Source organism: Brassica oleracea, chromosome C5, assembly GCF_000695525.1.
Source record: "Brassica oleracea var. oleracea cultivar TO1000 chromosome C5, BOL, whole genome shotgun sequence".
In the NCBI taxonomy this organism is placed as follows: Eukaryota; Viridiplantae; Streptophyta; class Magnoliopsida; order Brassicales; family Brassicaceae; genus Brassica; species Brassica oleracea.
This window is the reverse complement of record NC_027752.1, coordinates 43,139,049-43,166,869: the sequence shown is the minus strand read 5'-3', so window position 1 is coordinate 43,166,869 and position 27,821 is coordinate 43,139,049. Positions and strand designations below refer to the sequence as shown.

Sequence of the window (27,821 nt, the reverse complement as noted above, 5' to 3'; positions counted from 1 at the left end):
TGGGCATTATTCTAATTTTTTATCAATTAATTTAGTAAAACTTCATATAATCTCTAAATCAGTGGAATAACCTTTATAAAATCGATATTTTCAAGAGAAACATAGACAACAAAGGTTCCAAACATCTTTGACCATTATCATATGTTAGTTTAGGATGCAAATCTGCATTAAAACATTATTTTTATATTTTTGAATTTTTTCAAAATCTATGTATAAACCCATACGAAATATTGAGTTTTACTTTCAATGCTCTATATACTGAAGCCTAAACTTATTAGTGTTGTTTTAAAATTTCTAACCACATTTTACATTTGTATTTATGTATTTTAAACTCTCTTTCATGGTATATGAGAATCGTCATAATTTTTTTATCAATTAATGTAATAAAACTTCATAATATTCCCTAAATATGTGGAATAGCCATTATAAAATCGCTATTTTCCTGAAAAACGGAGATAACAAAGGTGCGAAACCTCTTTGAACATCATCATATATTAGTGCATGATGCAACTACGCATTAAAAAAAATATTGTCATATTTTTGAAATTTTCTCAAAATCTTTGTGTTAACCCCTACGAAAATATTGAGTTTTTGGTAAATGCTTTATATACTGAAGCCTATAATATTAAGTGTTGTTTTAAAATTTCTAACCATATTCTACATTTGTATTAAATTATTTTAAACTCTCGGTGCATGAGCATCATTCTAATATTTTATCAATTAATTTACTAAAACATCATATAATCTTTAAATCATTGGAATAACCTTTATAAAATCGATATTTTCAAGAGAAACATATACAACAAAGGTTCCAAACCTCTTTGACCATTATCATATATTAGTTTAGGATGCAATTCTGCATTAAAACATTATTGTTATATTTTTGAATTTTTTCAAAATCTATGTATCCATACGAAATATTGAGTTTTACTTTAAACGCTCTATATACTGAAGCCTAAACGTGTTAGTGTTGTTTTAAAATTTCTAACCACATTTTACATTTGTATTTATGTATGTTAAACTCTCTTTGATGGTATATGAGAATCGTTATAATTTTTTTTTATCAATTAATGTAATAGAACTTCATAATATTCCCTAAATATGTGGAATAACCACTTTAAAATCGCTATTTTTTAAAAAAACGGAGACAACAAAGGCTCGAAACCTCTTTGAACATCATCATATATTAGTGCAGGATGCAACTACGCATTAAAAAAATATTGTCATATTTTTGAAATTTTCTCAAAATCTTTGTGTTAACCCCTACGAAAATATTGAGTTTTTGGTAAATGTTTAATATACTGAAGCCTATAATCTTAAGTGTTATTTTAAAATTTCTAACCACATTCTACATTTGTATTGATGTATTTTAAACTCTTTTTCATGGTGCATGGGCATCATTCTAATATTTTATCAATTAATTTAGTAAAACTTCATATAATCTCTAAATTAGTGGAATAATAAAATCGCTATTTTCTAGATAAACATAGACAATAAAGGTTCTAAACCTCTTTGGCCATTATCATATGTTAGTTTAGGATGTAACTATGTATTAAAATAGTATTGTTATATTTTTGAATTTTTTCAAAATCTATGTATAAACTAGGGGTGGGCGTTCAGGAACCCGTTCGGGTTTGGATCGGGTATTTTGGATTTTCGGGTATTTCGGTATAGAGGTGGAGAATCCGTTCGGATATTTCTGTACTTCGGGTCGGGTTCGGGTATTTTTAGTTCGGATTCAGTTATTTCGGATCGGATTCGGATATTTAGATTTTGAAAAAAATATTAAAATTTTCATTTCTCAAATTTCTTGTATTTAAATTTATAACTTTCACTTAACTAATTTTTTATTTTTAATAGATTGAATGATTAATAGATTTGGACATAACATTTTCAAACAAAAACGACATTAATTTGGTTATTGTTTTTAAATTTTGGATGTAATTTTTTTGTTAATTCTTGAAATAAAAAGTTTGACATGCATTTCAAGTGAATAGCAAATTATTTTCTCCGTAATTGTATGTATATCATATGAACTTAAAGTATGTGTAGTATCAATATAAATATTTTATATAAAATGAGAGATGTAAACTAGAAATATAAGGTTCGGTTATCTTCGGGTATCCATTCGGGTTTGGATATTACCCGTTCGGGTTCGGATATCTAATCTCTCTTAATTCAATATCCGTTCGGATATTTTGCTACTTCGGTTCGAATTTCGGTTCGGATATTTCGGATCGGGTTCGGATGCGGCTTCAGATATCGGGTAAAGTGCCCACCCCTAGTATAAACCCATACGAAATATTGAATTTTACGTTAAACGCTCTATATACTGAAGCCTAAACTTTTTAGTGTTGTTTTAAAATTTCTAACCACATTCTACATTTTTATTAATGTATGTTAAACTCTCTTTCATGGTATATGAAAATCGTTATAATTTTTTTTATCAATTAATGTAATAAAACTTTATAATACTCCTTAAATCTGTGGAATAACCACTATAAAATCGTTATTTTCTTGAAAAACAGAGACAACAAAGGCTCGAAACCTCTTTAAACATCATCATATGTTAGTGCAGGATGCAACTTCGCATTAAAACAATATTATCGTATTTTTGACATTTTTTCTCAAAATCTATCTGTTAACCCCTACGAAAATATTGAGTTTTTGGTCAGTACTTTATATATTGAAGCCTATAATTTTAAGTGTTGTTTTAAAATTTCTAACCACATTCTAAATTTGTATTAATGTATTTTAAACTCTCTTTCATGGTGCATGAGCATCTTTCTAATTTTTTATCAATTAATTTAGTAAAACTTCATATAATCTCTAAATCAGTGGAAGAACCATTATAAAATCGCTATTTTCTAGAGAAACATAGACAACAAAGGTTCCAAACCTCTTTGATCATCATCATATGTTAGTTTAGGATGAAACTATGCATTAAAACAAGAGAACAATATTGTTATATTTTTGATTTTTTTTTTCAAAATCTATGTATAAACCCATACAAAATATTAAATTTTACGTTAAACGCTCTATGTACTGAAGGCTAAACTTTTTAGTGTTGTTTTAAAATTTCTAACCATATTTTACATTTATATTAATATATATTAAACTCTCTTTTGTTTTATAAATTATTGTTTAAGGTTTATTGTTTAAGGGATAAGGCCGTGTTTATAAATTTTTATAAATGATTTAAGAAAATTAATTTAGTCATTTTTCATCACAAATTCAAAGTATTTATGAAAATAGTCATATTTTAAAGGTGGATTTAAAAAGTAACATCAAGTTTGTGGTAAAATTAAAATATATCATATTTAAAAAGAAAATGAAACAGTTATAAATAGAATAGTTTTAGGCCATGTTCAAAAGCGCTGGCAAAGCGGCCGAGTACACGGCGTTGGAGCGCTCGGCGGTGACCAAACGTAGCGATTTAGTCAAACTCGGGAAAAAAATTGGGTTCATCAAGATAATTCGAGTTTTAGTGTGTTTAAATGTTTAAAATTAGATGTTAAGTATCAGATCTTCAACTTTGATTCATAAATGACAAGAAAACAACAATAAAAAAGAAAGATTACGCTGAAATTTGGTTTGCGGCGCTGTAAAAACATTACAGAGGAAGTGAAACCCTAAAAAGAAGAAGACAAAATATTTACAGTTTTACCATTAATGAAAAAAATAAAATAAAATACAAAAGAGCTCACGTGGATTCAAAGTCATGATATCTCCATTATTATTGACTTCAGAAACCACCAGACCACGTCAATTCTTCAGTTTATCGCTTGTAGACGCATATATAATATATATAGTTATTTGAAAATTAAGAAAAATACTTAAAACTAATCTCCGATTAATCCCCGAATTTATGTCAACTTGCTAGGCCCACACCGACCGCCCCCTGACTCACTTCTAGCGTAATTTCAAATATGGGTTTTAGGTAGTAAAATCAAAAGAAAATATATAGATAAATTGAAAGAAGAGAACTGAAACACATGGTTTTTGAACTTGGGATGGGTGGGACAGACATTTACCTTTACAACCTAATTAGCTACAGAATTTTCTTTGGACATTCTGGCACACATAAGAAATATATAGAAGATAGAATGTGGCACGTGCCACACCCATTCCTATATGCTGATTCTATCAGTGCCTGAAATTTCTCAGTCCTTGTTTTAAACTATCTATTCATTTAATATCTTCTTCATTTTTATTTTAATTGCAAGTCTAATGTTTTTATATAATTTGCAATCCATTCAGAAAGCTTTAGAACAACAACAAGCTGTGATTCTGTAAAGTGAGAAAAGCTGAGATTCCAAAAATCCACAACATCTGATGTACAGTGTATTTAAAATAATTATTTCCACAACACTATTCTCTAGTTTTTTTTTTCAAACACTATTCTCTAGTTGAATAATTATTTTCACAAATTGTGTATAAATATTTGATTATACAATTAAAATTCAGAAATAAAAGTATAGATAACACACACCAAAAAACAAAACAAAAACTACAGGAGCAGTCCATCTCTGGCCAACTGATCCAACAAGTTCACAAGTTCCGACGTGTTTGGTCGTTGACTCGGATCCTCCCGTACACACAACTCCGCCACGTCAGCGAGTTTCAACAACGGCTCCACATTTCTCGGCGAAGCAATATACTTATCCAAAACCACCGCCGCTTTGCCTTCCCTGATCACGGGAACTGCCCATTCAACTATCTCCGGAGGGTCACAATCCCTATCGTAACGCTTCCTCCCGGTCAAAATCTCCAACAACACAACCCCAAAGTCATAAACATCTCCTTTGACGTCCAAACTCCTCTCGTTAGACGACGTCAGAAGCCCAAAATCCGCAACTCTCGCGGCCCACTCGGAGTCCAAAAGCACGTTCGAAGACTTCACATCTCCATGCACAATCCTCGGCTCAGCTTCAACGTGAAGATATTCGAGACCCTTCGCCGTTTGCAACGCGATGCGAACCCTTAACCCCCAACTCAACGGCGAAAACCCGCCGTGGAGATGGTCGTGAAGCGTACCGTGAGGCATGTACTCGTAGACAAGAAGCCTCTCTCCCATCTCGGTGGAGTAGCCGATGAGATTCACGATGTTGCTATGCCTAATGTTGCATAGAATCTCCAGCTCGGCTTCGAACTCTCTAGCGTTAGTGTGGATTATCGTCGATGCGTTAGCTCTTTTAACCGCGACTTGTCTCCCATCGGATAACACGGCTTTGTAGACGAACCCGTAGCTTCCTCTGCCTAGCTCGTTGAACTCTTTGAACCCGTTGGTCGCGTCTTTAAGCTCGGAGAGCCTAAACACTTGCGCGAAAGGGGTTACCGATGGAGCAGGGGGGATCATTTCGAGTGGCTCGGTTTCTAGATCGGTCTTTCCTATGCAAGATTTGAAACCGTCTTCTTTGTTAGGACTAGTGACAAACCGTGGCACGACGCAACAACAGATGATGATGATCAACAGAGCCGAGGCGGAAGAGCCGACGATGAGAGCTAGCTGATTCCAATGTTTGTCTGAAGAAGAATCGTGGTTGTGAAGCTTACAAATGTCGGAACAAGAACTGTTCTGACATAGCGAGCACGAGGTACATACCCGGTCAGAGTTCTCGGTGCACGAACTCGACAAGAAGAATCCGTTAGAGCAATCCGATCCGCAAGGAGAACAGAGCGACAACTCTTTCCTCACGCATAAACTCGTTAGGTCAGGCTCGTCGAGGATGCTTGCGTTGAAAGCAAACTCTTTATCCCCACAAGGACCAGCTCTACATACCCCTGGACTGCAAAGCTCTAAAGGAGGATCGTACGCTAGTGTTGACGACCCGTTAACCATCCAGCAGTCGAGAACGAGATCCTCTTCTCTTATACCGCAAACGATGGAGTCAGAAGACGCAATAGCCTTAAAGCCGGAAGCTTTAGGTATCAACGAGAAGTTAGCGTCGCCCCAACACTCAACCTCGTGAGTATCTTCGCGGATCCCGCAGTAATGGTTAGGACCAGATGCTAACGCAACGAAGCGAGACTTATCACCTGGTGAATTAACAAAAGAGTCCTCGTCTCCCCAACATTTAATCTCACGAGTTGAGTTTAGAATCGCACATACTGAACTTTTCCCAGCGGATAACACCTCGAAGCTGTCTGAAGTTGTTATGTTAAGCCCTAAAGTAGAAGACTTTGGGCCGAAACAGAGGACCCCACCTTCTCTGACAACACCACAGCTAAACCCATCACCAGACACAATCTTGTTGAAGACGAGGTTACTAACGTTCTGATCGTAGAAGTTAGAACTCTCTTTAGCGACAAAACTGTTATTGGCAGCTTTCGTTATCTCCCAACAGTCTACGGTTCCAGAGTCGTGGTCGGAATAGTAAGCTCCTCTGACTGCACAGACGTGTCTGTTTCCAGCAGCGATCTGAGAGTAAGCAGTTGTCCTGTAAGAGAGAGGGACAAGATCCGTACCCGAGGAGGAAGAAGATCCAAGTGAACTGAAACAAAAGGGTTGAGATGTGTTGGACAGAACACCGCAGAGGAAACCGTCTCCGCCTGAGAGAACGGCCATGGAAGGAATGTTGTAGGTTTGTGAAGTTGAAGAAGAAGAGGAAGATGGAGAAGAAGGAGATGAGTAGTTTTTGCCCCAGCAGATAACTTCTTGGCGTCCGCTAGCGTCGATGGCGCAGAAGAAAGCAGAGTTGCCGCCTAAGGAGGCCGCGATGGGGCCGGGGGATCCGAATCCGGATCCGGGTTTGGATAAGAATAGGAGGAGTGAGAGAACGAGGAGGAAGAGATGGGTTTCCATTGGAGGAGAAGTTCATGAACTGAAGGAGAAGAGTGGCCATAAGCTGACATTTTTGACAGTGGTGAGGAACAGAGAACGTGGGTGGCGTCCTTATGGATGAGCAAATAACAAATAAATAAAAGTAATGTATATTTTTATTGGATTCGTTTGGATCTCTAGAATATTTGTATGGTAAGCTTACGTTGACGACCGACTTGTAATATAAACTGTAACTTAACCATTTACACATTCATGCATGTAAAATTTTCACAAAAGAAGATAGACAAGTTCATAATAGTGTGGGACAAAAGAAAAATCAAATAAAGAGAAAATCTAATGAATTGCGTCTTGAAGGGGACAGCAAGATCTAATCCATGTCAACTTTTTTGAAGCTTTTAAACATTTTTTTGTTTTTTTTGTAAGCTCACCGTCATTGTCTGATTCACTACATACAATGGGAAATATAGTAGGTTACGAAAGTAGACATATAAAAAAAAAAACATATAAATAAAACTGAGTTGAATAATATTTTCCACTGAAATGTTAAATTATTGAGTAGGTGATGTGTTCGGCGTCTTTAGTGCATATAACGCCAAAATGATCTGCCTTGGAGTGATAAACGCAATAACCACCTTATTGTCTTCTAGTCGACTCTATTTGACCTTATTTTAAAGCGTTCGTTGTTTTACAAATTGTCGTTACCAGAAAAGTTCAATAAAAGATATGAATCAAGATTTATAAAATTCTTGTTCTGCAATATCCAGTCTTCAAAAAAGCTCCAGCATTGAACACACAGCTATGTAACAAATACCCCAAACTTCAGGTTAAGTATGCAGAAATGCTGTAAGCAAAGTGTTCGAATTATTAAAAGACTTTCACACGTAATGAGACAAATCCCATAACAGTATTATGCATATGAGGAAACTCTCATGTAAGCAGACTTCTTGCCAGATGTTCCCGAGCTGTTGCCAGTGCTTGAGTTAGTGTCTGCAATCCCAAAATGTAAAAAAAAAAAAAAACACATTAGAAATGCCCCGTTCTAAGGTTCAGCCAAACCACAAAAAAAAACTGATCCTAAATCAAAGACTATAAAGGAAGCTGTAATAGTCAGCACCTGTTCAGAGAGTGAACCACTAGCTTCTGTGCTCTGCATTGCTACTTTTCCCGCAATGACGTTTGGGTCTGTTTCAAGAACCACCCTGAACACATATATTCCACAACCCATAATAACACAATAGCTTTAAATGCTTAGATATATAGGACAAAAGTCAAAAAAAACATCAGCAAATCTTTAAGAAGCTTAAGACTCGCATATAAAAGTAGTGTAAGGATAAGATATTAGAGTTGCATACCCCTGATCGACCATTTCATCGAGGCAGAGAAAAATGAGATCCAAGTTCTCAAGGGCTTCCATCTTTTCCACATTGTTCCTAGTGCAGAAAAGGGGAAGCAGAAAAAGGTTAACTGTTGAGATCGTTGATCAATAAATAAGGGACAATGTTCGACTGTAAAGTCGAGCAAATACCTTAGAAGAAGTGCAACAGCATCGAAAAAGCCTTGAAGAACCGAAGACAAGACGAGCTCGTTTTCATCATCGCCTCCAGTGACAAAGAAGTGAAGGTCCTGGGCGAACTTATAGACAATAATATTACTGTCCAGCAAAGTGATCTCAGCTGCACATAAATGTCAAACCCAAACATAAGCAATTTGAGACAGACTGTATAGTATATACAAAGTACACAGCCAATGAAAGAAATTGTTTTAAATGAATCATGTGTGTGGTCTAACCTTCTGTGCGAGCATTGGTCTTAGAGGTCTTGGAGAATACGTACTTCTCAAAACTCAACTTGGCAGCATTAGTCGCCCAGTCATCGGAGTAATACTTGACAGCCACACGCTTCCCTTCAGAGTCCAGAAGAAGAATGTTCTTTACCAAAGGACATGAATCCTATTCATCGTAAAAATGGACCGTCACTATGTCAAGTTTCAGGGGGAGAAATGAAGCAATGGAATCCAAAAAAAAGATCATGCGCAGGGTTTAAACTCATAAAACCTTAGATCAGATACCGAGCATCTACAACTCAACAAGAAGCGACATATGCTAAGAACATATCGCGACATGATACACATAAGTACATCAACAGATGATGATAAAGATGGCGGCTTTAGGAAGATGTAATCATATGCTAAGAATATTCAATGAGATATGAACTTACATGAGTCCCTGACATTGTTGTTAGACTTGAGATATCGCCACTACAAACACAAAAAACCAAATATTTTCAGCTGTAACACTAAACCAATTAAATCCCCCCAAAGCTCATCTATTTCACAACGTTTGTGTACACAACAAACAACAATGCGACATTTTTTCTATATAATATATAGCTAAGCAGCAGGGCGAAACGCTTACAGAGGGCCCACACATGATTGATTAGAAAGACTAAGAATCACAAATGGATCGATAGATACAATCACTAAGCAAAAGCTCCACCCACACAAATGACGAAAAAAAAAAAAAAAAAACTAATTTCGTGGGAGAAAATCACACAACACAGCACAGATCTCCACAATGTAGTAATAGCCCAAGCAAAATTACATTGGTCGCAATAACAAAATGTTGAAGTACGATTGAAGATCTGAGAACGAAAAATCGTGATCAAAGAGTGAGAGTGAACAACACACAAAAGAGCAACGGAATACAAGATCGGAGAAGAAGCAATGGAGGGATTTAGGAACGGATATTCAGGAATCAAGATTCAAGTATCGAAAGCGCAGGATCTAATAAGAGCTAAAACACAAGAAATCGAAATACCTTTTTGAGAGAGCAGATGATTGGTTCCCTTTGAATGATGGATACTCTTTTACTTTGTTCTGTTATATGGCCGGTTATTAAAATTCAGATAACCGGATTGGTTCGAGACTAGGCTGCTTGCCGTTTGCTATTTCTGGACACTTACTTTATGCCGTTCTTAATAAAGTTGATTTTTTCCACTGGGATTTCATCTGACCGGGTTCGATACTACACTTCATGCCGTTTGCTAGTGTTAGACAGTTACTTTATGCCGTTTTTTAATTCAGTTGACTTTCTTAAAAAACTACAAGGCGTTAAAAGAAACATTCTCTTCTCTCCTCTCCTCGCCGGAGTATAAATACAACTTTTGAAATTCAACGCAGCACAAAAGTCTCCTCTTGTCTCTCTTCCTCTCTCACCATGGCAGCATTTCTCGCTAGACGGCTTCTCGGCACTCCAACGTCTTCCTCCTCAGCGCTCATTTCCGCTTCTCGAGCCTTCTCCTCCTCCACCACTCCGATCAAAGCAACCCTCTTCCCCGGCGACGGGATCGGTCCCGAGATCGCCGAATCCGTCAAACAGGTACCTTTTTCAAATCCCCATCGTGGGTTCGTCCTTAAGTTACACGATTCACTCGTTTGATCGCGTTTTTTTTATCACCGAGCTACATTACATTAATAAAGTTTGCTCCTTTATGGTGATTCCAGGTGTTTACCGCCGCTGACGTGGCAATTGATTGGGACGAGCATTACGTTAGTACTGAAGTGGATCCGAGAACCAATAGTTTCTTGACGCGGGAGAGTCTTCAGTCCGTGCTTGATAACAAGGTTGGCTTAAAAGGACCTATGGCTACTCCCATTGGGAAGGGTCACCGTTCCTTGAACCTTACTCTTAGGAAAGAGCTGAATCTCTATGCTAATGTTAGGCCTTGTTACAGCCTCCCTGGGTACAAGACCCGTTATGATGACGTTGATCTTATTACTATTCGTGAGAACACTGAAGGAGAGTACAGTGGGCTTGAGCATCAGGTTAGTCTATTTTTTAGTAGCCTTGTTAAGAACCTTGCTGATTATTTGTCGTTTGATTTTGTTAAGGTGGTTAAGGGTGTGGTGGAGAGTATTAAGATTATTACACGTAAGGCGAGTATGAGAGTTGCGGAATATGCTTTTCTCTATGCTAAGACTCACGGAAGGAAGAAAGTTTCTGCTATTCATAAAGCCAATATTATGCGGAAAACTGATGGTCTTTTCCTTCAGGTCTGCTCATTTTAGACTTCCAGATGAGAACATTCATTAACACTTCTCATTTTGAGGAACAAATTGATTTTTGTTTTGAGTTTCTTGTTGGATTCTTCTTTCAAATCTTTGTTGTGTAACAAGGGAATGGTTTGCTTCTTGTGTTTTCAGTGCTGTGATGAGGTAGCTGAGAAGTATCCTGAGATAGAATACGAGAAGGTTGTTATTGACAACTGCTGTATGATGGTAAGCTACATACAACATGTTCTTTTCTTACAATTTGTTCTGAATTGTGTAAAGGTCAATTGATTGATATTTCTTAATATGGCGCCAGCTTGTGAAAAATCCAACACTTTTTGATGTCTTGGTGATGCCAAATCTCTATGGAGATATTATAAGCGATTTGTGTGCTGGACTAGTTGGGGGACTAGGACTGACTCCAAGGTAACGTTTGTTCTTTCATCTCACAGAATACATTATTTAAGCATAGATGATGAGGCAATTTTTATTAAGCTCTGATTATGTTTTGATGCAGTTGTAATATCGGGGAGGATGGTATTGCCCTTGCTGAAGCTGTGCACGGGTCTGCACCAGATATTGCTGGAAAGGTTAGTCCTCTAACCAGCATCATTCTCAGATGTTATCATCATTCTAAATTTCTAATTGAAGTGACTCAAATCTGACTGTTACTCTAAAACCTAGTATGATAATAAGCTGCTTCTGAGAAAAGATTATTCATCTTGTAGAATATTTAGATGCTTATAGAGTTTCAATGTAGACTGGATCTTGGTCTAGTTCCTATTGTGGAACAGGTCTTGTTGGATCATCGCGCTTGTAATAACTTCCCAAACTATGACTATGGTGATGGTGAATGAGTCTAATCTGCACAATGAGTTTAGATATTATCAGCCTAATGCTGATTAAAATCTTAGCTTATGATCTTAAATGTTTTGCTCTTCTTTGGTGGTGTTGTATAGAACTTGGCGAACCCGACAGCTTTGCTTCTGAGTGGAGTGATGATGTTGCGGCATCTCAAGCTCAACAAACAAGCAGAGCAAATTCATAGCGCCATCATCAACACAATAGCGGAGGGGAAGTATAGAACCGCTGATCTCGGAGGTACCTCAACCACAACAGAGTTCACAAAAGCCATCTGTGATCATCTCTAAACACCCATTCTTTCTCTACTTATTCATTCGCCATTGGACCTTTCCTTGAGGATTTATCCTCCAGAAATTCTTGTTGTTTCTTACACGTTTTTTCCCTCTCCTTTTAATCAGTCTTCCTATGAGAAGAAACAAAGCCGCCATTGGCTTTTCTCATGATTTTTTTTTATATTTTGTTTTACATTTTGAGTTCTTGCACAGCTATTTTCTTCTGCCTTAAGGGGCAACATTTCATAACACAGGAACGATAGAGATGTTTGAAGAATCCATCAAAATGTTTTGAAGAATCCATAATTAGGATATCTTCTGTGTCCTTTCTCCTTTACCCATTTAGAGTCTTGTGCTTCACTCATCTTCCCTTTGCCCTTCCCATAACAGTCCCGCCCATCTCGTTCTTTGTTCTGTTGACTCGCATTACCATTGATGACCACGCCTTTGTAACTCCTAGCTCTGTCGTCGTGTCTTACCCCATCTGACCATCCCCCATTGCCTTCTCTGATCTCCCGCCTTCTCTCCAGACTAGCCTTTGTATTCTTCTTCTCTAGCGGACACTTCTCTTCCTTATGACAAAGGCTAGAACAAAGCTGGCAATAACCAAAGAGTTTTTCATATCGCAAAGAAATCGCCACCTCCTCACCATCATAAAACTCCCCTCCTTTGAAATCCACAGTAGTTTCGAAGCATAGCTCTTGGAACGCATCAATCACAACCTGGATTCACATATGAACCAAATCCACTGCCACTGTTCTTCCAGTAGCGTTCCCAATACTTTCAAAAGTGGGAACCGTCCTGAACTCCAGCGGAATTCCGATGATACGAATCCAAAACGTTATATCAGAAGGAAAGAGCTTCGACTGCTTTGGTTGCCACCGTGCCAAGGAGAGCATCCAATAGTCGAAGTGGAAAGGCTGCAGCTTCAACAACCCGTCAATGTCTTCCTCCGTTTTGAAATCAAATTGGAATTTACCAAATCCCAAGTCAGTACTAGTAACCCGTTCCTCCAGCTTCCAGATCTTTGGAAGGTTTAAGAACAACGCCTTCATGTCTTGCTCCTCCGGGTTCATACACCTCCCAATCAGAGTTTTGGAATAGGTTTTGATTAGCGCGGAATTGTCGAAATGCGCCACCGAGATCTTCAGTCTCTTCCGGGAACTCTCACCGCTCTTCGTTTCCTCTCCATGGCTTAACAACTGGCTCTGTGTCATAGTAAACGATGTAAGAACCGATATATTGAAAGTAGAAGATGAAACGCTTGTAAGAATGATACAAAAGAGAGTCGATCCTAACATCCTTTTATATTGACACCATTTTTCCTTTTTTCACCCAAAAAATGTTCCCACATAAAACGATATCTCAGCAGATTGATACTTTCGATCTAAATCCCAAGATTACGTCGCCATTCCAATATGCCCAGATACCGTAATTTCCAAACCCCAAGAAAACCCAATCTTTGATTGTGTCTCTGAATCTCAATGATAAAGAAAAGAACCATTGAAACTTCGATTCCAGAGATACTACCTTCGTATATTCGTGATTCGACATTGATTACATTCGAAATCGAATTCTAGTAGAGCCTAATCGTAACTTTCCTTATTCCTCCAAAGATCCCTCTGTTGATGCCTAGATCGAACCCCAAAAACCTCGAAAGAGAGCCATATTTCGAATCACCATGATAACTGTCTGCAGCGATCGAAATCCCTATGATAATGCCCGGATCCCATTGACGAGAAACCATCGAAAACCCTAAATCACCGTCTGCATCGCCTTTTTTGAGAGAGAGTTTACGTTTTTTTTGGTTATCCAAAATTGAAATAGTTGGATTTTGCTTTTTGTTCTTATTATTGCTTCTTTTGTTGATTTGCACTTTTTTATTTTAACAAAAAATATTTATGTTGGTTGTACTGAAAATAATTGATTATGAAATATGGTTAATTAATCAGGTTGTTAATGGTGAGTTAAAGTTTCTTACTAAATCTCCGCAAGAATGCAATTTTCAGTCTTTTTCCAGTAGCAAATGCTCGAACACAAAGTGATGATATGTATATCTTTCTTCCAAAAGTTACATGATGGGTTCAAGAGCACAAAAATATCTTCCCCACCCTTCGTTGTTTGAGATTTATTGAATTGCGATTACATGTATGATCGATCATAAATATATGTACTTGGTGTCACTATACCAGTCTTATGAAAACCATCTAATAATTTTTCTGTTTAAAACCTTAGTCATGTGCCAACTCAATGTAAATGCGATGACATTGTTTTAGTGTGGATAGATAATAACAACTATTACATGGACTGAGAGAAAAACTAGTGTCTATATATACAAACCAAACACACTGGAATTTTATAACATAAACGTTACTAAAGCAAGCAAAGTAGCAACAATCTCCTCCCATTTTTCCGTCATCATCACCATGTAAATGATTCCAGGTTATGTAAGCTACTCAGGAGCCAACAATCTTTAGAAACTTTTGATTTATGGAAGAGAAGATAAGAACGAAATTGAAAAGAAATGAAATTATAAATAGTCTCTTTTGTAGGTTGGGCTAAATCTCTTTTGTAATGGTACTTAACATTTGTAACTTTTCCATCATAGTATGTTGATAAGAATTCTTATTTACACTTCATTTCAAAACGAAAATTGTTGAGGACTAAAAGTTCATCAATAATTATAAGTTAAACTAACTCTTCTTACTTTTGTAGTATTACCTAATGTTTGTAATCTTTGCATCACCATGATAAGAAATTCATATTTCAGAGAACATTTTAATATTAAATTTGTCATGGATTAAAGATTCATTCATTGTATCAGTAGCTTCTAAAGAAGCTTTAGGAAATTTTAACCATAACCAACAACATAAAAATTGCAGTAATTAACACCAAAACACAGTAGCTTCTAAGGAAGCTTTATGGAATTTAAACTAAAAACAACAACATCAGAAACTTGCACTAATGAACACCAAAACACGGTAGCTTCTAAGGAAGCTTTAAGGAATTTAAAAGAAGAACATATAAAAGAAAGAAAAAAGAACTGTACAACGGTTACACATAATCTCTTTTATTTCATTTTTTGCCATTCACCAAATTTCCATTGACACTTTCAATTTTAATTATTTTTTTTTGGTCAACACACTTCTTTTAACTATTAAATTGCATTACTAATTGGTTTAATCAAATAACTTGATTAAATTAGCTAGATTTCTCATAGCTTGTTTATTATTATACTAATTTTACTTTATTATGTATATGTGATATGTTTTATGCCATTTATATGAAATTTTAGCCTATAAATATTTGTATTTTATATATTGTTTTTCATGCAAACTAGTCATTTAATAGTTTTATAATACATTATGTTACTTTTAATGTTATCAATATTATGCATGCATGTAATTTACGCGTGTAACTTCTAAGGAAACCCCACAAAACATTTTAATATTAATTTGTCGAGGACTAAGATTCACTACATCATCAATACTATTAAAAGGGAAGGAGTCTTAAAAAATCTACCTATGAAAGTTGTTTGGATCATTTCATTTATCTCATTATTTTTTGGTCTTACCTTAAATTTAGACTAACAATATGTTACCATATATTTCTCTAACAATAGTTTATTCAATTCCTTTATTTATTTAAATTTCATTCCTAAATCCTAATCACTACTATTACAATATTTACTATTTTGATTTTTAATCGTAAAAGCATTGAAACTAATGTTTTATATTATCACTTTTATCATATAATATATGATTTAAAGCAAGAGAAGTTATACGACATATATGTGTACATTCTAACTTCATCTTTCCTTTATAATAAAGTAATCATATCTTATATAAACTTTCCCACTAAAATCTCATATCATATACTAAACTTTCAACCGTCTATAGTTTGATAGATATTTTCATATTTAAAAATGAGTTTTCTGAATATTCATGTTACCTTCACAAAAATGTAGAAATTCATTGGTTCTGTTAAAGTTAACATGATTTCACGATATCGGTATTGATTATTCATGATTTTGAAAATTATTGGTTTAAATATTATACTTTTCACTTAAAAACGAATCAATACTATTAAAAGAGAAATAGTCTTAAAAAATCTAATATAAAAAAGTTGTTAGAGTCATGTATAACTTTTTTTTTTTTTGGTAATACCATTAATCATTCTAACCATACAATATTTTAAATATTTTTAACAGATCCTAATATTATTCCTTATGATATCATTACTCAGAAAAAATATTTTATCAACCATGTTTTTGTACAATAACGTTAAAAATCTATATCAAAAGGTTGTTGGACCTGATATGGACGTAATGGGTCCACATATGTTCGGGTATTTAGGATCCAGAAAAAAAATCGAAATATCTGAAAAATATTAGAAACTCCAAACAAATACCCAAAAAATTCAAATACCTAAAAATTCAAAATCTTATTCAAAATCTGACACGATGAACTGAAAAATATCCAATTTTTTTTTAATTTGAAAATTTACCTGAAATCAAAAACTATAATCGTAAACGAAAAACTTAAAAAATATATCCATAATACCGGAAACATATTCAAAATATCCAAATATACCTAATAAACATAACATATTTATGATCGGGTCTAGGGTAGGATCCAGACTCAAACAAAGACCTGCTGGTCCAAAAAACTCCAATAGGTTATCTTCTCTCGACCTGAACTAAACCTATATTTTCGGGTCGGTTCAGTTTGTTTTTTTGATCCGGATATAATTCTCTTGCCTAAAAGAAACATATGTAAAAGTGTACATATAAAATCTCAAATAAACTAATTCGTAGATTATATAACTGTTAAAAATTATATTTTTTGATATAATAAGACTTTGTATTATAATATAATCCAAAAAATCCGCGCTTTCCAAGCGCGGATCAAAATCTAGTTAGCTTTTAAAAAGCTTTAGGGAATTAAAAAAACTTCTATTAAACCACACCAAATCAAGCATTTGTAGCTTCTAAGGAAGCTTTAGGGAATTTGAAAAAGCAAAAAACACACAAAGAAAAGAAAAGAAAAATGCATAATGAACTCTTAACCTCGACAACATTCACCTTCGGATTTTCTCAGCCACTTTTCTTTTTGTTCTTGTCATCGGAGTCACTATCATCTCCATCACTCGAGTCACTCACACATTTAACAAAAGGCTAACAAAAAGTTTAACATACACATAATACGGACTTGACAGATCAATAGAAAGATATTTCATTTGGTTTGACAAAGAAAATAATCTAATCACTAAATAGTTGTTGATACATATTTTTTGCATAGAAATTCATCTAAGACTTATTGAATATTGATCTTTGTTGTTTGTGGCAGGTAGCTCATTGATGTTAGCATAGTAAGGCATGGTCGATCGAGCACAAACAAACACCATTTGAAAAGAAAGAAAGAAAGCAAAAGAACATAATGATCTATGCTTTTGGAACTCAAAAGTAACTCACAGTTTTGAAAATATCCCTAAAATATAAGGCACTAAAGAAGGGAACAATCATTCAATATCGTATCGGTAAACAATACATAGATTATTATATCTATTTCTTCTGGTATCTTTTGTGTGGAAGATCTGAATTCTATAGTATCTTAAGAGCATGTTTATCGAGGTGTCTAAGGCGTGGAAGAAGCGACTCTTGTTATACACGTGTAGTTAGGGTATTGGTTTTGTGATATTGAGAGGAGAAGAAAAGTTGAAGTCGACGAAGAACTCGGTGCTCTCCTCGATCTTTCTCGTTGAAGAATCTCGTCTGTGGCTTTCGTCCTGAATAATCAACCGGAATCTCAAAGTCCTGATCAGTCGTAGTATTAGAAGGAGGAAGAGGCGCCAGAGGTCTGAAAGCGGAGGCAGCGATTCCGAGCAGCTCTGAACTGTACCAAGCGATTTAGAGTAGAACATTCTCCAGCTCACATCCTTTACTTGTCTGAGTCCTCTGCAACTCACTCCAGTTGAGAAAAATTGGCGGTGATTACGGCGGAAGGTTGAACGGACAGCATCTCCGGAGTAGATGGGGCTGACGCTGGCATGGAATGAAAGGAAAGTGAAGATACCATTGTTTGGCTTCAAATGTGATTGATTATGGGACACGACGAGTTTATTTTAATAAGTATATTTGTGTGTGTTGTTTTGGTTAATGGTGACCACACAAAAGTACCAACAGAACACAACACGATCACATATCTGATTCGTATTAAAACAATGAATCAAATCTAAGATAAAAGAAAAGAAGAATCTCTACATAGTACAGAGTACATACCAAACAAAAGTTGAATGTGATGTCTCTTCTTCTTCTACATTTTCTTGGTATGTCTGGTTTTGAATCAGCTGATCATCATGTCGATGGCACCTGGTAAAACCTGAAACTTTCTAGGTAGGAATCCAAGATGTTCTCCATCTGACTGAACATAGATACTTCCACTCTCTGAAATCTCCTCAATTTCGATACTTTGTACACTACAATTGAAAAAAAGTGCTTAGGACATTTACAGAACAAGGTGTTGAGACAAGAAGAAAACATATGACCTTCTTGAGCTAATTCACATCTAACAACACTAGGTGTAAACAATGTTTAATAATTTTTTTTAAGAACCCTTAATTAAAAAACTAGCATTGTAGCACTAAAATTAGTTGTTTCTTAACAAAAGTTCTCAGCTTAATTTTAATACTTAAATATTCACTAAGAATCTATTTAGGGGTTGCTTCAATAAACATGCTCTAACAGCTTTGACAAAAAAAAATATCTTAATAGTCGGAAAATTACGTTTAAATATATCAAAAGTATATATGGGTAATTATTTACTGTAATATATAACCTACACATCTATGGATATAGGGGAAGCACGTTTTTTCCTGGACTCATAAAGAGTGTTATAACAATTGACCACATCATTCTATGGTCCCCTACTTCCAAGTCCAACTATATTATTTTTCTTTTGTTTTGTTCTTTTTGTTTTCTCTTAAAGTCTTAAGATTAGTACATTTATTATGTCCCTTAAAACTTCTACGACTAAGAACAAAAGAAATAGTTAGCAAAGGAAAAAAAAAGAACAAAAGAAATGTAAACGACTATTCATAAATCTACGAATATACTAAACGGTAAACACACTCAGTCACTCACACTGTCACACAAGGCCGATCATTCACTTTGGATGGTTCTAAATGTATCAGTCAAATTTCTACCACTTAATGTATCACCAAATCAAAGCATACATCAGCATATCAATATCAGACGACTAGAATAATAATTTTGGAGGTTGGAAGGAAAAAAAAAGGTTCAGTTGTAACACTTTTTCAGATGGATCATATTTGTTTTTGCTTCTTTAAGAAAATATGTAAATCAAACATCAAACACACAATTTACATGCTTTAACATGGTTATATTGTATATCTCACGGTTATACTTTTTCATGTCTTCAACATGAAATAAAGTTCAATAGTTGACAACATTCACATCGGAAGGATACCAAAAATTATTTGAAATGAAATTGTCACGTTAACATTTATGGACATGTTTTTAAATACTAGGTCAAATGCATCCAATGCCTTACATTTTACACCTTATTATTTCGTTCTATCTACAAACTTTTTTTGGCTTGGTGTAGTTACATATGTATTTGATTATTGTTTTTCTTCTAACTAATTATGTTATTAATCATCACTATGATGGCAAAAGATCAATCTACTATGATGGCAAAAGATCAATCTTATTATATTTTTTTCTTTGTGTTTTAGTTTAATTTATGTTATTTTAAAAACATAGCTGTCTTGTTTTCATATCACATTTTGCATAACTTTTTGTTATAACTAACATTTTTGTTGCTTATAATGAATCATTAATCTATGTGATAAATACACTAGTACAGACGAGTATCAACTTGCAGATAAAGAAAAGATTCAGATTCCAGCAACCCTACTTTGTAATGGGTTACTAATGAAGCCAAAAAACTAATTAGGTAATTATCTTTTAAATAATAAATTTACAAAAGATAGTAACAAATTATAAGTCATAACTGATGTTAAGTAGTTAGGGTTAATTTGATGAATGATCTGTTGGAGAAAATATTATGTGTAGTAAGAGGATAGAGAGTGACAGGAAAAGAAAGGAAGAGAAAAGGAATGATATAGTTGGTGAAATATAGTTTTTTGGATTATTGGATCAAATTTCTCTAAATAGTTATTGTATAATAGTTAGGGAAATTGCATTGTACAACCTTCAAACAAATTATAATTCACTCTCTACCCAAATGTCCTACTTCACCTATACATTGCATCTTTTTTATATAATATTGTCATATTGTCGTCAGTAACAACCGGGAAAACCTGCAAGATAAAAAAAATGTTAATACTAATTACATCCATTACTCTAAAAAAAAAATCGTGGTCATCTTTTATTCACCCATTATTTTCAGAAAAAAATTAATGGTTCAATTTGAGGAAGATAATTTAGTTTCTTCTCAGATCTACGCAAACGATTTTTGTGAAGAAGAGAACTTATGAGGTCTCAAGCGTTGAGGAAGGAGCAAGGATTCTGGGCTTTCGGAATTAAGTTTGGAAGAGAGAATGACACCGTAGAGGACAACAAGGTGACGTCGCAATTTCTGATTTGATTTGAGTTCCTTTAATGTCATCAATCTTGAGTTTTTTCTTTGTTTTTGATTTTAAATTGTTATGACATGCTGCATTGTTGTGGTATGTAGGAATGTCAAACAGGTTGATCAGTCTCATCCTGTCCCGTACTGCAGCGGGCTTGTCTTTGAGCGGGTCACGGCGGGTCAGGCCGGTGCGGGCTGCGGTCTTCAAAATGGCTGACCAAACTCGTACCGCAAAACACGTAGGCCTTTGCAGATCGGCCCGCGAGACATAGAATTACAAACAAACATATGGCTCCTGAACGCTTCAATACATGATTGATGACGCTTTATCAGTTTCATGACGCATTAGTAAGTGAATTTAGTCAAGGATTAAACTGGATAAGGTTTATTTACTTTTGTTAGACTCCAAACATTTTAAAAATAAATAATACTTTAGTTGCTAAATCCAAATATTGTAACTCATAAGTTCATAACAAATGCTTTAGTTTTCTGAATCCAAAATTAAATAAAAACAACATCATATCAAAGATGCTAATCCCAAAAAGAAATAAAAAGAAAACACCAATCAGACTTCTTGTTCCTCATCTTTATCACCAACGAGCGACAAAAAAATGAAGATTTCTCTTCTTCACCATCAACTTCATCTTCTGCGAATAAGAATAATAGAAGTCAGTTAAAGATATATTGAAACCTAAAACTCCAAAATATATGATAATGTGAACAAATACATATAATCAAAACTATGAAGAACTCATTGCGGGAACTAGATCTTCTTCTTCCGTGGAAAGTGAGTTTTCAAATTTCTTTTGATGACTCAAAGAAGCTCCACCGGTACAGATCGAAGGCGCTTGGGAGACCAGAAACATCATCGACCCTGAAACTACTGTCACTGGAGCTACATAACGTCGAATCGCCTCTCTCTCTCTCTCTCTTAGATGAAAGCAGAAATGGGGACTTAGGGTTGCGGGTCTTCAAAATCCCGCAGGTTAACATGTAGCCCATCCCGCTTTCGATCCGTTCCGTGGGGCCCGCAATTTTGCGGGCTTACCAAATGGAGGTCCAATCCCACCCCGCAGCAAGCTTTTACGGGCCAGACCCGCGGTCCTGATTCGCGTATACGTCATCCTCTCTTTTGGATTCCTCCTATCACTCATGTATTTCCATACTAAGAGAATGAACAATCTGTCGTGACCTTCAATTTTGACATTTCTCTTTTTTTTGTCATGTTCATTAATAAAAAATAAACTTTTTCTTATGTTTTCTATTTAATGATTGTAAATTAGTAGTCTTTCATTGATCAGTGGTAGCACACATCAAATTACCAGACTTAATCGTATGGAACTGTTCATGTATTTTAATACCATTCGCGAGAAATGAACCCAAAAATTCCTCTACTTTTGGGGAGGAATCCAAAAGAGAGGATGACGTATACGCGAATCAGATAGATAGCTGATGGTGCTAGATGCGAGATCACAGATGCCGTAACCCGAGCAGCGACCAGCAAAGTATACAGAGTTAGGTTTGAGTCCAGGATAGTCGCTAGCCGAGAGACAAAACGGTTCGTTCTCTCCCACGAAAATGCAGAGATCACCAATGTCTTTGCTGTATGGACCAGTCCCTTACTCGGTGTCTTGCCTATAAACCATAATGTTGCGAGTCTTTATAAGAAGGTCACGCTGGTTGGACATTTTGTCTTTTCACTCCACAGCTTCTCCTTTGTCCGTCATGCAGTCCAGACACCTGTGACACACATACACATGTATATTATAAAGTTTGATTCATATAGGACCATTTCCAAAAGCACACCATTTTTTCTCTATAATTTAGATTAAAATAGAGTTACTCTATTATATTATAGAGTAGAATATAGAGGAACAATATCTATTCTATAATAGGGTTTCTCTATTTTATTATATCTATAATATGGTTTCTCTATTTGATCAAAGCAGTGTGTCATTGGAGATGTTCTAACAGTATATAAACGGAACAAAATGATTTTACCATAGAACGATGAAGGACTCGCCTGAAGGAGACTGGACAAATAGCTGGTGGATATTGAGACGTCGGAGATCCAACTTGGGAGAGTTAGATAGAGGGTATCTCACGTAGGCATTCACCGGACCGTACTTAGCAGTGAAGTTAGTCGGACCGGTGTAGTCAGAGCTGCAACTGTTGACGTAGAACTTCCGGTCTCTGTCTGAGTACATGACTGGTGATAAACGGAAGACTGGACCGCAAGGCAGGTCGATAGAGTCCACTCCGAGTCGCCCAGTCGACACATACTGAGTCTTGACCCGTCAGACCTCGCGGAGGCCACTGCTACGCAACCGTGGTCGTTGGACGAGACAGAGACATAGATGAGGCGTTCGGTTTCGTCCTTGATCAAGCGAGGTAGAGAGATTGTCTTTGAAGGGTTGTTGTTTAAGATGTTGGTGAGACGCACTGTGGAATCGCGTTTGTTCATCATAGCTAGCCATCCTCTCGAAGATCCTATCCTCGAGGATTCACAGAGATGCTTGGACAGAGTCTGGTTTTCAATCACAGCTTGCTCTTCTTTCCTCGGATCGTACAAGTTGAAGTTGACAACGTTTCCGCCGCAAGGAGACTCGCCGACCACTTCTCTCCCGAGGTACAGATATGGAGTCGTCGAGAAGCTCCTCCGATTCAAGGCGGATGAAAGCTTCGAGATACGGCCGAAAAGCTGAGACATTTTTAAAACCCTAAAAGATTCCACTATTCGAAGAGGCTCAATAAGAGAATTAGAGCATGTTTATTTGCAAAACTCTTAAAAGTGGTTTTTAAGTGGGGTATAATGACTTTTTAACTATCCCCTATACCATAAAAAGAAATCACTTTATTGATTTTTGCTGACGTGGCAATCACATAAAGCTTCTGAGGAAAATTCTTATAATTCTATTGGTTGATTTTTTAAAATTTTTCTTTTTCTTTTTTTTATTCACTCGCTTCCGCGGAGTGGAAAACGCCGTCGTATTTCATGAAGTTTATTCTTCTTCTTTTTTTCAACCGCGTATCAATTGAAGGGGGATATGGTTTGAAACCGATGAAGACAGTCCGACCAGATGAGTTTGCTTCTCGGCACACTGAAGATTCAATCAGATCCATCGCGTCAAGAAGCGACGACCAGATGAGTTTCCTTCTCTCCACCATCGATCAGATCGACGAGGTGAAGTTTGTCGATACTCTCGGAATATACAGATTTTTTGGTTTCTCTGATTGGATTCGACTTTTAAGCTATGATACAAAGATTTTTTGGTTTCTCTAATTGGATTCGACATATGTTAAGCTATAAACTATGATCTGCTTATTAAGATTTATAATCTTTGTATCTAATTGATTGATTAACCTTCAGAGATCGAAAGGTTGAAGAAGCTACATACATAATCGTTAAACAACTTCGTTGACCAGGTATTATCCCTGTTCGAAACTACGCTAGGCGCTAGTAGGGCGGCAGTCCCGGGCCTAGCGAGTTACCAAAAAGTCGAGGATTAATCGGGGTATACGCGGGGATTAGTTTTTATATTTTTTAATTATATATATACGTATATATATTATTACAAGTGAAAGTTCGGCGTAGAAACGTCAATAGTCCAGTGGTGCCTGTCGTTTTAGACTCTGCAAGAGGTATAGGGTTCGAATCCTCCCAGTCGCAAGTTTTCTTTCATTTTTATTAGCGCGAATTCGGAAAAAAAATTTAAACTTACTTTCATTTGTCCCACATCGCTTAGTTGTTGCAAAAGGGTGCCTTGAAGTTCCTTATAAATAGAATTGACAAGGTTTCCATTATACCCAGGCTAATGGGCTTCTTACAGGGACCCGATTATTAGCCAACAAAGTCTAAATATTTTCTAAAAAATCGGTTAATCTAGGAAATAATCGGTTTTTCAAGCGAATAGTCCGTTATCCGATTAATTGGAGCGATTAAGAAAAACTCGCGGCGCTTGCCCTCCGTCTAACACCTAATCGGGTGCCTAGGCAGTTAGGCGTCCGCGTTTTTGAACAGGGGGTATTATTAACTCCTTGAAGGTTTTCTACTTATATGTTTCTTGTTGTTGAGGTATTGATTCTCTTAAACAATAACATGAAGCTTGAGCATCGAACTAATTGCCACGTCCAGTGAAGTATTTTGCGGACTGTCTACTGATGGAACAAGAAGAGACAACTAACATTTACAACAAACTTGGATTCGACTTCAGTCTCTGAAGAAGGACTGTAAGATTAGCTTCTCCTTAATAACTCAACAAGCATTTAGACAGTCCTCTCTTGAGATTTTCAAGTTTGGTTTTCGGTTTCATTAGCACGATTTAGAGCTTCACATTACTTATTTAGTCAGTCTGTTGCATCGTTAATTGCAGGACACTTTATATTCTTTGCACTGGTTATAAATAGCCAGGCGTTTGAAGATTCTGTATGTAGCTTCGGTACCCACATTTTCACTAGCTGAGTTGAAGCTGAGAATGAGGTAATATTTGGTCATATCTTCTTAATTAGCTTTAATTATCTTAGAAAAGCAAAAATGTCTTTAGCCTATTTAGAAAAGCCCAAATATATTGTCGATTTAGTTAAGCCCATATATATATATATATATATATATATATATTCGCTTGGGGGATAATAATTAGATATTTAGTTTAGACTTGTGCAAGATTGTTAACTAATGTAAATATTAATAACTTTCCTTATTATTAAAACCAATTTCTTGCGCCGGTTGATATAATATTTATTACATTACTTGCGCAAGTTAAAATCATATCATATGCAAATCACTTTTTGTTAATACACATTTAATATATTTCTTTAAAAGATTTCATTCTTTATTAGGGGTCATTAATATGATAAATAAATCGCCTTTATATATATAGGAGACACCCGAATGCTTAAAATTCAAACATTCAGCCCTTACAAGAACAATGGCAATGGTGCGAGCCTTCAAAAACATTGTTTCTTATGTTAGAGAATTAAAACCCCGCAAAGATACGTCCCGTATTGAAGTTAGGATTGTTCGCTTGTGGAGAAACTATAACAAAGAATCAGGAAACACCATTGAAATGGTTTTGGTTGATAAAGAAGTAAGTAAAAATCACACAAAATGCAATTTTTTGGAAGCATCGTTTATGATTCATTTCGAGATATATACTTATTCTACGTTTATAAAACTCTTATAATTTTTGTGACCAGGGGACAAGAATTCATGCTTCAGTTGGTGAACATCTCATTAAAAAAATCGATGACAAGCTACGCGAGGGAGATGCGATTGTCGTCCAGTTGTTAAAAGTGTACGATGCTATTGGTGAATACCGTACAACGCCACATCCGTACAAAATTGGCTTCTTTCAAACAACATCGTTGAGAGTATTTTTTGATGAAGACGAACCTATTGAGAGTATTCTCAACAAAAAAACTGGCTATTTAAGCTTTTCAACTAACCTTGGCTTTCATCTTCCGGATCAGGAACTGGTATTTTTTTATGAAGACGAACCTATTGAGAGTATTCTCAACAAAAAGACTGTCAACCAATCCATGTTTTTGGCCTGGTTCATAGCAAACAGAAAATACGCAGAGGCAAGAGAGTTGACATATGCCGAATTTCCAACAAAATTTGTTTGAAAATCAGGTACGAGAGAATGGGTACCACGGAAACGAGGCTTTGCGATAGGGAGGATTGCACATATTCAGCCATCAGGTGATAAGCTATATTTCTTAAGAGTATTGCTAAATTGGGTAAGAGGGCCGACATCATACGAGGATATAAGAACAGTTGATGGTGTTTTATATCCTGCGTTGGGATTGATGGATGATGACAAGGAATTCATAGAAGCTATCAAAGATGCCAGTGACTGTAGTTCTGCCACGTATGCCAGGAAGCTTTTTGCAAGAATGTTGGTTTCCAAATCTTTGTCTCCGCCTCATGTTGTGTGGGAAGCTACTTGGGAGTATCTTACCGACGATATTCTTTACAAGAAGCGGCGAGAAACTGGACGACCTGGTGAGTTTTGTCTAATTAAATTTTTTAATTGTAAGAATGTTTATGTTAATTTCATAAAATTGTCAAACTTGCAGATATGAACTTGACCATAGAGCAGATCAAAAATATTGCTCTTACTGAGATCAAAAATCATTTGCTCAGCAATGGTCGTAGCCTCAAGAAATGGCCCCACATGCCAAAGCCAGAAGATTTTGGCTCTTACAATGGCAATCGCCTTATAGATGATGAGCTTAAATATGTTGTGGAAGATCAGCTAAAGGAAAATGAAAGACTTATGGCGATGATAACAGATGAGCAAAGAGGGGTATACGAACAGATTCTGGATGCAGTTTTAACTGATAGCGGTGGAGTGTTCTTTCTTTATGGTTATGGAGGCACAAGAAAAACCTTCGTATACAGAGCACTCTCATCAGCGATCCGATCTAGAGGTATGATTGTTCTAAATTCTGCATCAAGTGGAATTGCAGCATTGTTGTTGGAAGGAGGTGGAACCGCACATTCTAGGTTTGGTATTCCGATAGATGCAGACGAATTCAGTACTTGCAAGAAAATGGAGCCAGGATCAGATCGTGCAGAATTAGTTAAAGCGGTAAAGTTAATTGTATGCGATGAGGCGCCTATGATGAGCATACACTGTTTCGAGACGTTGGATCGTACAATGCGTGATATTATAAGATCTTCTGAAGAAAAACCTTTTGGGGGTAAAGTTGTTGTTTTCGGTGGAGATTTCAGACAGATTTTACCGGTTATACCTGGGTAGAGCAGAGATTGTTTTGGCGGCTCTGAATTCGTCATATCTTTGGGAGCACTGCAAAGTTTTGAAGCTAACAAAAAACATGAGATTGCTGGATGGTCTTACTGATGATGCGGCAAAAGAGCTTCAATCCTTCTCAAACTGGATTTTGGATATTAGAGATAGAAAAATAAATTTGCCTAACGACGGTTAAGTTGAGATTGACATCCCTTCTGATTTGCTAATACAAAATAGTGGAGAAGATCCTATTGAGACTATGGCAAAAGAGGTTTATGGAAAAGCTTTTCAAACCTCGACAGATAAGGATTTGTATAGACATCGAGCCATTCTTACTCCCACAAATGATGAAGTGGATAAAATAAATGATTACATGCTTTCGCAGTTGCCAGGTAACATGTTTTATCATTTATTCTTATGTTCAACTAACTTTTTACATATCACTAAACAAAAGGATTTACATATGCTTTCAGGAGAAGAGAAG

At 35.9% G+C, this 27,821-nt stretch overlaps 4 protein-coding genes and 1 pseudogene across 8 annotated transcripts; 2 read left to right on the top strand and 3 right to left on the bottom strand.

Annotated features, from left to right (window-relative positions):
- Window positions 1-4,444: 4,444 nt before the first annotated feature.
- LOC106344045 (serine/threonine-protein kinase-like protein CCR1) lies at window positions 4,445-6,921 on the bottom strand. Its single transcript, XM_013783426.1, has one exon. It carries the CDS (start codon window positions 6,803-6,805, stop codon window positions 4,511-4,513), a length of 2,295 nt encoding a protein of 764 aa, XP_013638880.1. The 5' UTR covers window positions 6,806-6,921; the 3' UTR covers window positions 4,445-4,510.
- A 578-nt stretch (window positions 6,922-7,499) lies between these two features.
- LOC106292675 (coatomer subunit zeta-3) lies at window positions 7,500-9,669 on the bottom strand. Of its 4 annotated transcripts, none has more exons than XM_013728313.1 (7): window positions 9,600-9,669; window positions 9,001-9,040; window positions 8,573-8,732; window positions 8,310-8,457; window positions 8,137-8,214; window positions 7,899-7,983; window positions 7,500-7,771 (listed from the first exon to the last, which is right to left on the bottom strand). In XM_013728313.1, exons 2-7 carry the CDS (start codon window positions 9,013-9,015, stop codon window positions 7,712-7,714), a joined length of 546 nt encoding a protein of 181 aa, XP_013583767.1. In that variant the 5' UTR covers window positions 9,016-9,040; window positions 9,600-9,669; the 3' UTR covers window positions 7,500-7,711. The 4 variants fall into 4 exon arrangements, with proteins under 4 accessions (XP_013583767.1, XP_013583769.1, XP_013583768.1 ...); XM_013728315.1 differs by lacking the exon at window positions 9,600-9,669 and adding an exon at window positions 9,488-9,565; XM_013728314.1 differs by lacking the exon at window positions 9,600-9,669 and adding an exon at window positions 9,384-9,561.
- A 312-nt stretch (window positions 9,670-9,981) lies between these two features.
- LOC106293567 (isocitrate dehydrogenase [NAD] catalytic subunit 6, mitochondrial) lies at window positions 9,982-17,367 on the top strand. Of its 2 annotated transcripts, none has more exons than XM_013729246.1 (7): window positions 9,982-10,160; window positions 10,286-10,606; window positions 10,673-10,834; window positions 10,985-11,059; window positions 11,148-11,257; window positions 11,349-11,421; window positions 17,316-17,367. In XM_013729246.1, exons 1-7 carry the CDS (start codon window positions 9,999-10,001, stop codon window positions 17,325-17,327), a joined length of 915 nt encoding a protein of 304 aa, XP_013584700.1. In that variant the 5' UTR covers window positions 9,982-9,998; the 3' UTR covers window positions 17,328-17,367. The 2 variants fall into 2 exon arrangements, with proteins under 2 accessions (XP_013584700.1, XP_013584699.1); XM_013729245.1 differs by lacking the exon at window positions 17,316-17,367 and adding an exon at window positions 11,791-12,598.
- Window positions 17,368-21,873: 4,506 nt separating this feature from the next.
- Window positions 21,874-23,310, bottom strand: LOC106293830 (annotated as a pseudogene).
- Window positions 23,311-26,662: 3,352 nt separating this feature from the next.
- LOC106292383 (ATP-dependent DNA helicase PIF3-like) lies at window positions 26,663-27,346 on the top strand. Its single transcript, XM_013727975.1, has one exon. It carries the CDS (start codon window positions 26,663-26,665, stop codon window positions 27,344-27,346), a length of 684 nt encoding a protein of 227 aa, XP_013583429.1.
- Window positions 27,347-27,821: the final 475 nt, after the last annotated feature.

Bases quoted from the DNA above. Each gene is read 5' to 3' on its own strand.
- LOC106344045 (XM_013783426.1), bottom strand. From the start codon at position 6,805: ATGGAAACCCATCTCTTCCTCCTCGTTCTCTCACTCCTCCTATTCTTA.
- LOC106292675 (XM_013728313.1), bottom strand. The intron at 8,458-8,572 runs GTTAGACCACAC...ATTTATGTGCAG, and splicing joins GACCAATGCTCGCACAGAAG to CTGAGATCACTTTGCTGGAC. The intron at 7,772-7,898 runs GTGCTGACTATT...TTGGGATTGCAG, and splicing joins GTGGTTCACTCTCTGAACAG to ACACTAACTCAAGCACTGGC.
- LOC106293567 (XM_013729245.1), top strand. From the start codon at position 9,999: ATGGCAGCATTTCTCGCTAGACGGCTTCTCGGCACTCCAACGTCTTCC. The intron at 10,161-10,285 runs GTACCTTTTTCA...TGGTGATTCCAG, and splicing joins TCGCCGAATCCGTCAAACAG to GTGTTTACCGCCGCTGACGT. The intron at 10,607-10,672 runs GTTAGTCTATTT...GATTTTGTTAAG, and splicing joins ACAGTGGGCTTGAGCATCAG to GTGGTTAAGGGTGTGGTGGA.
- LOC106292383 (XM_013727975.1), top strand. From the start codon at position 26,663: ATGAACTTGACCATAGAGCAGATCAAAAATATTGCTCTTACTGAGATC.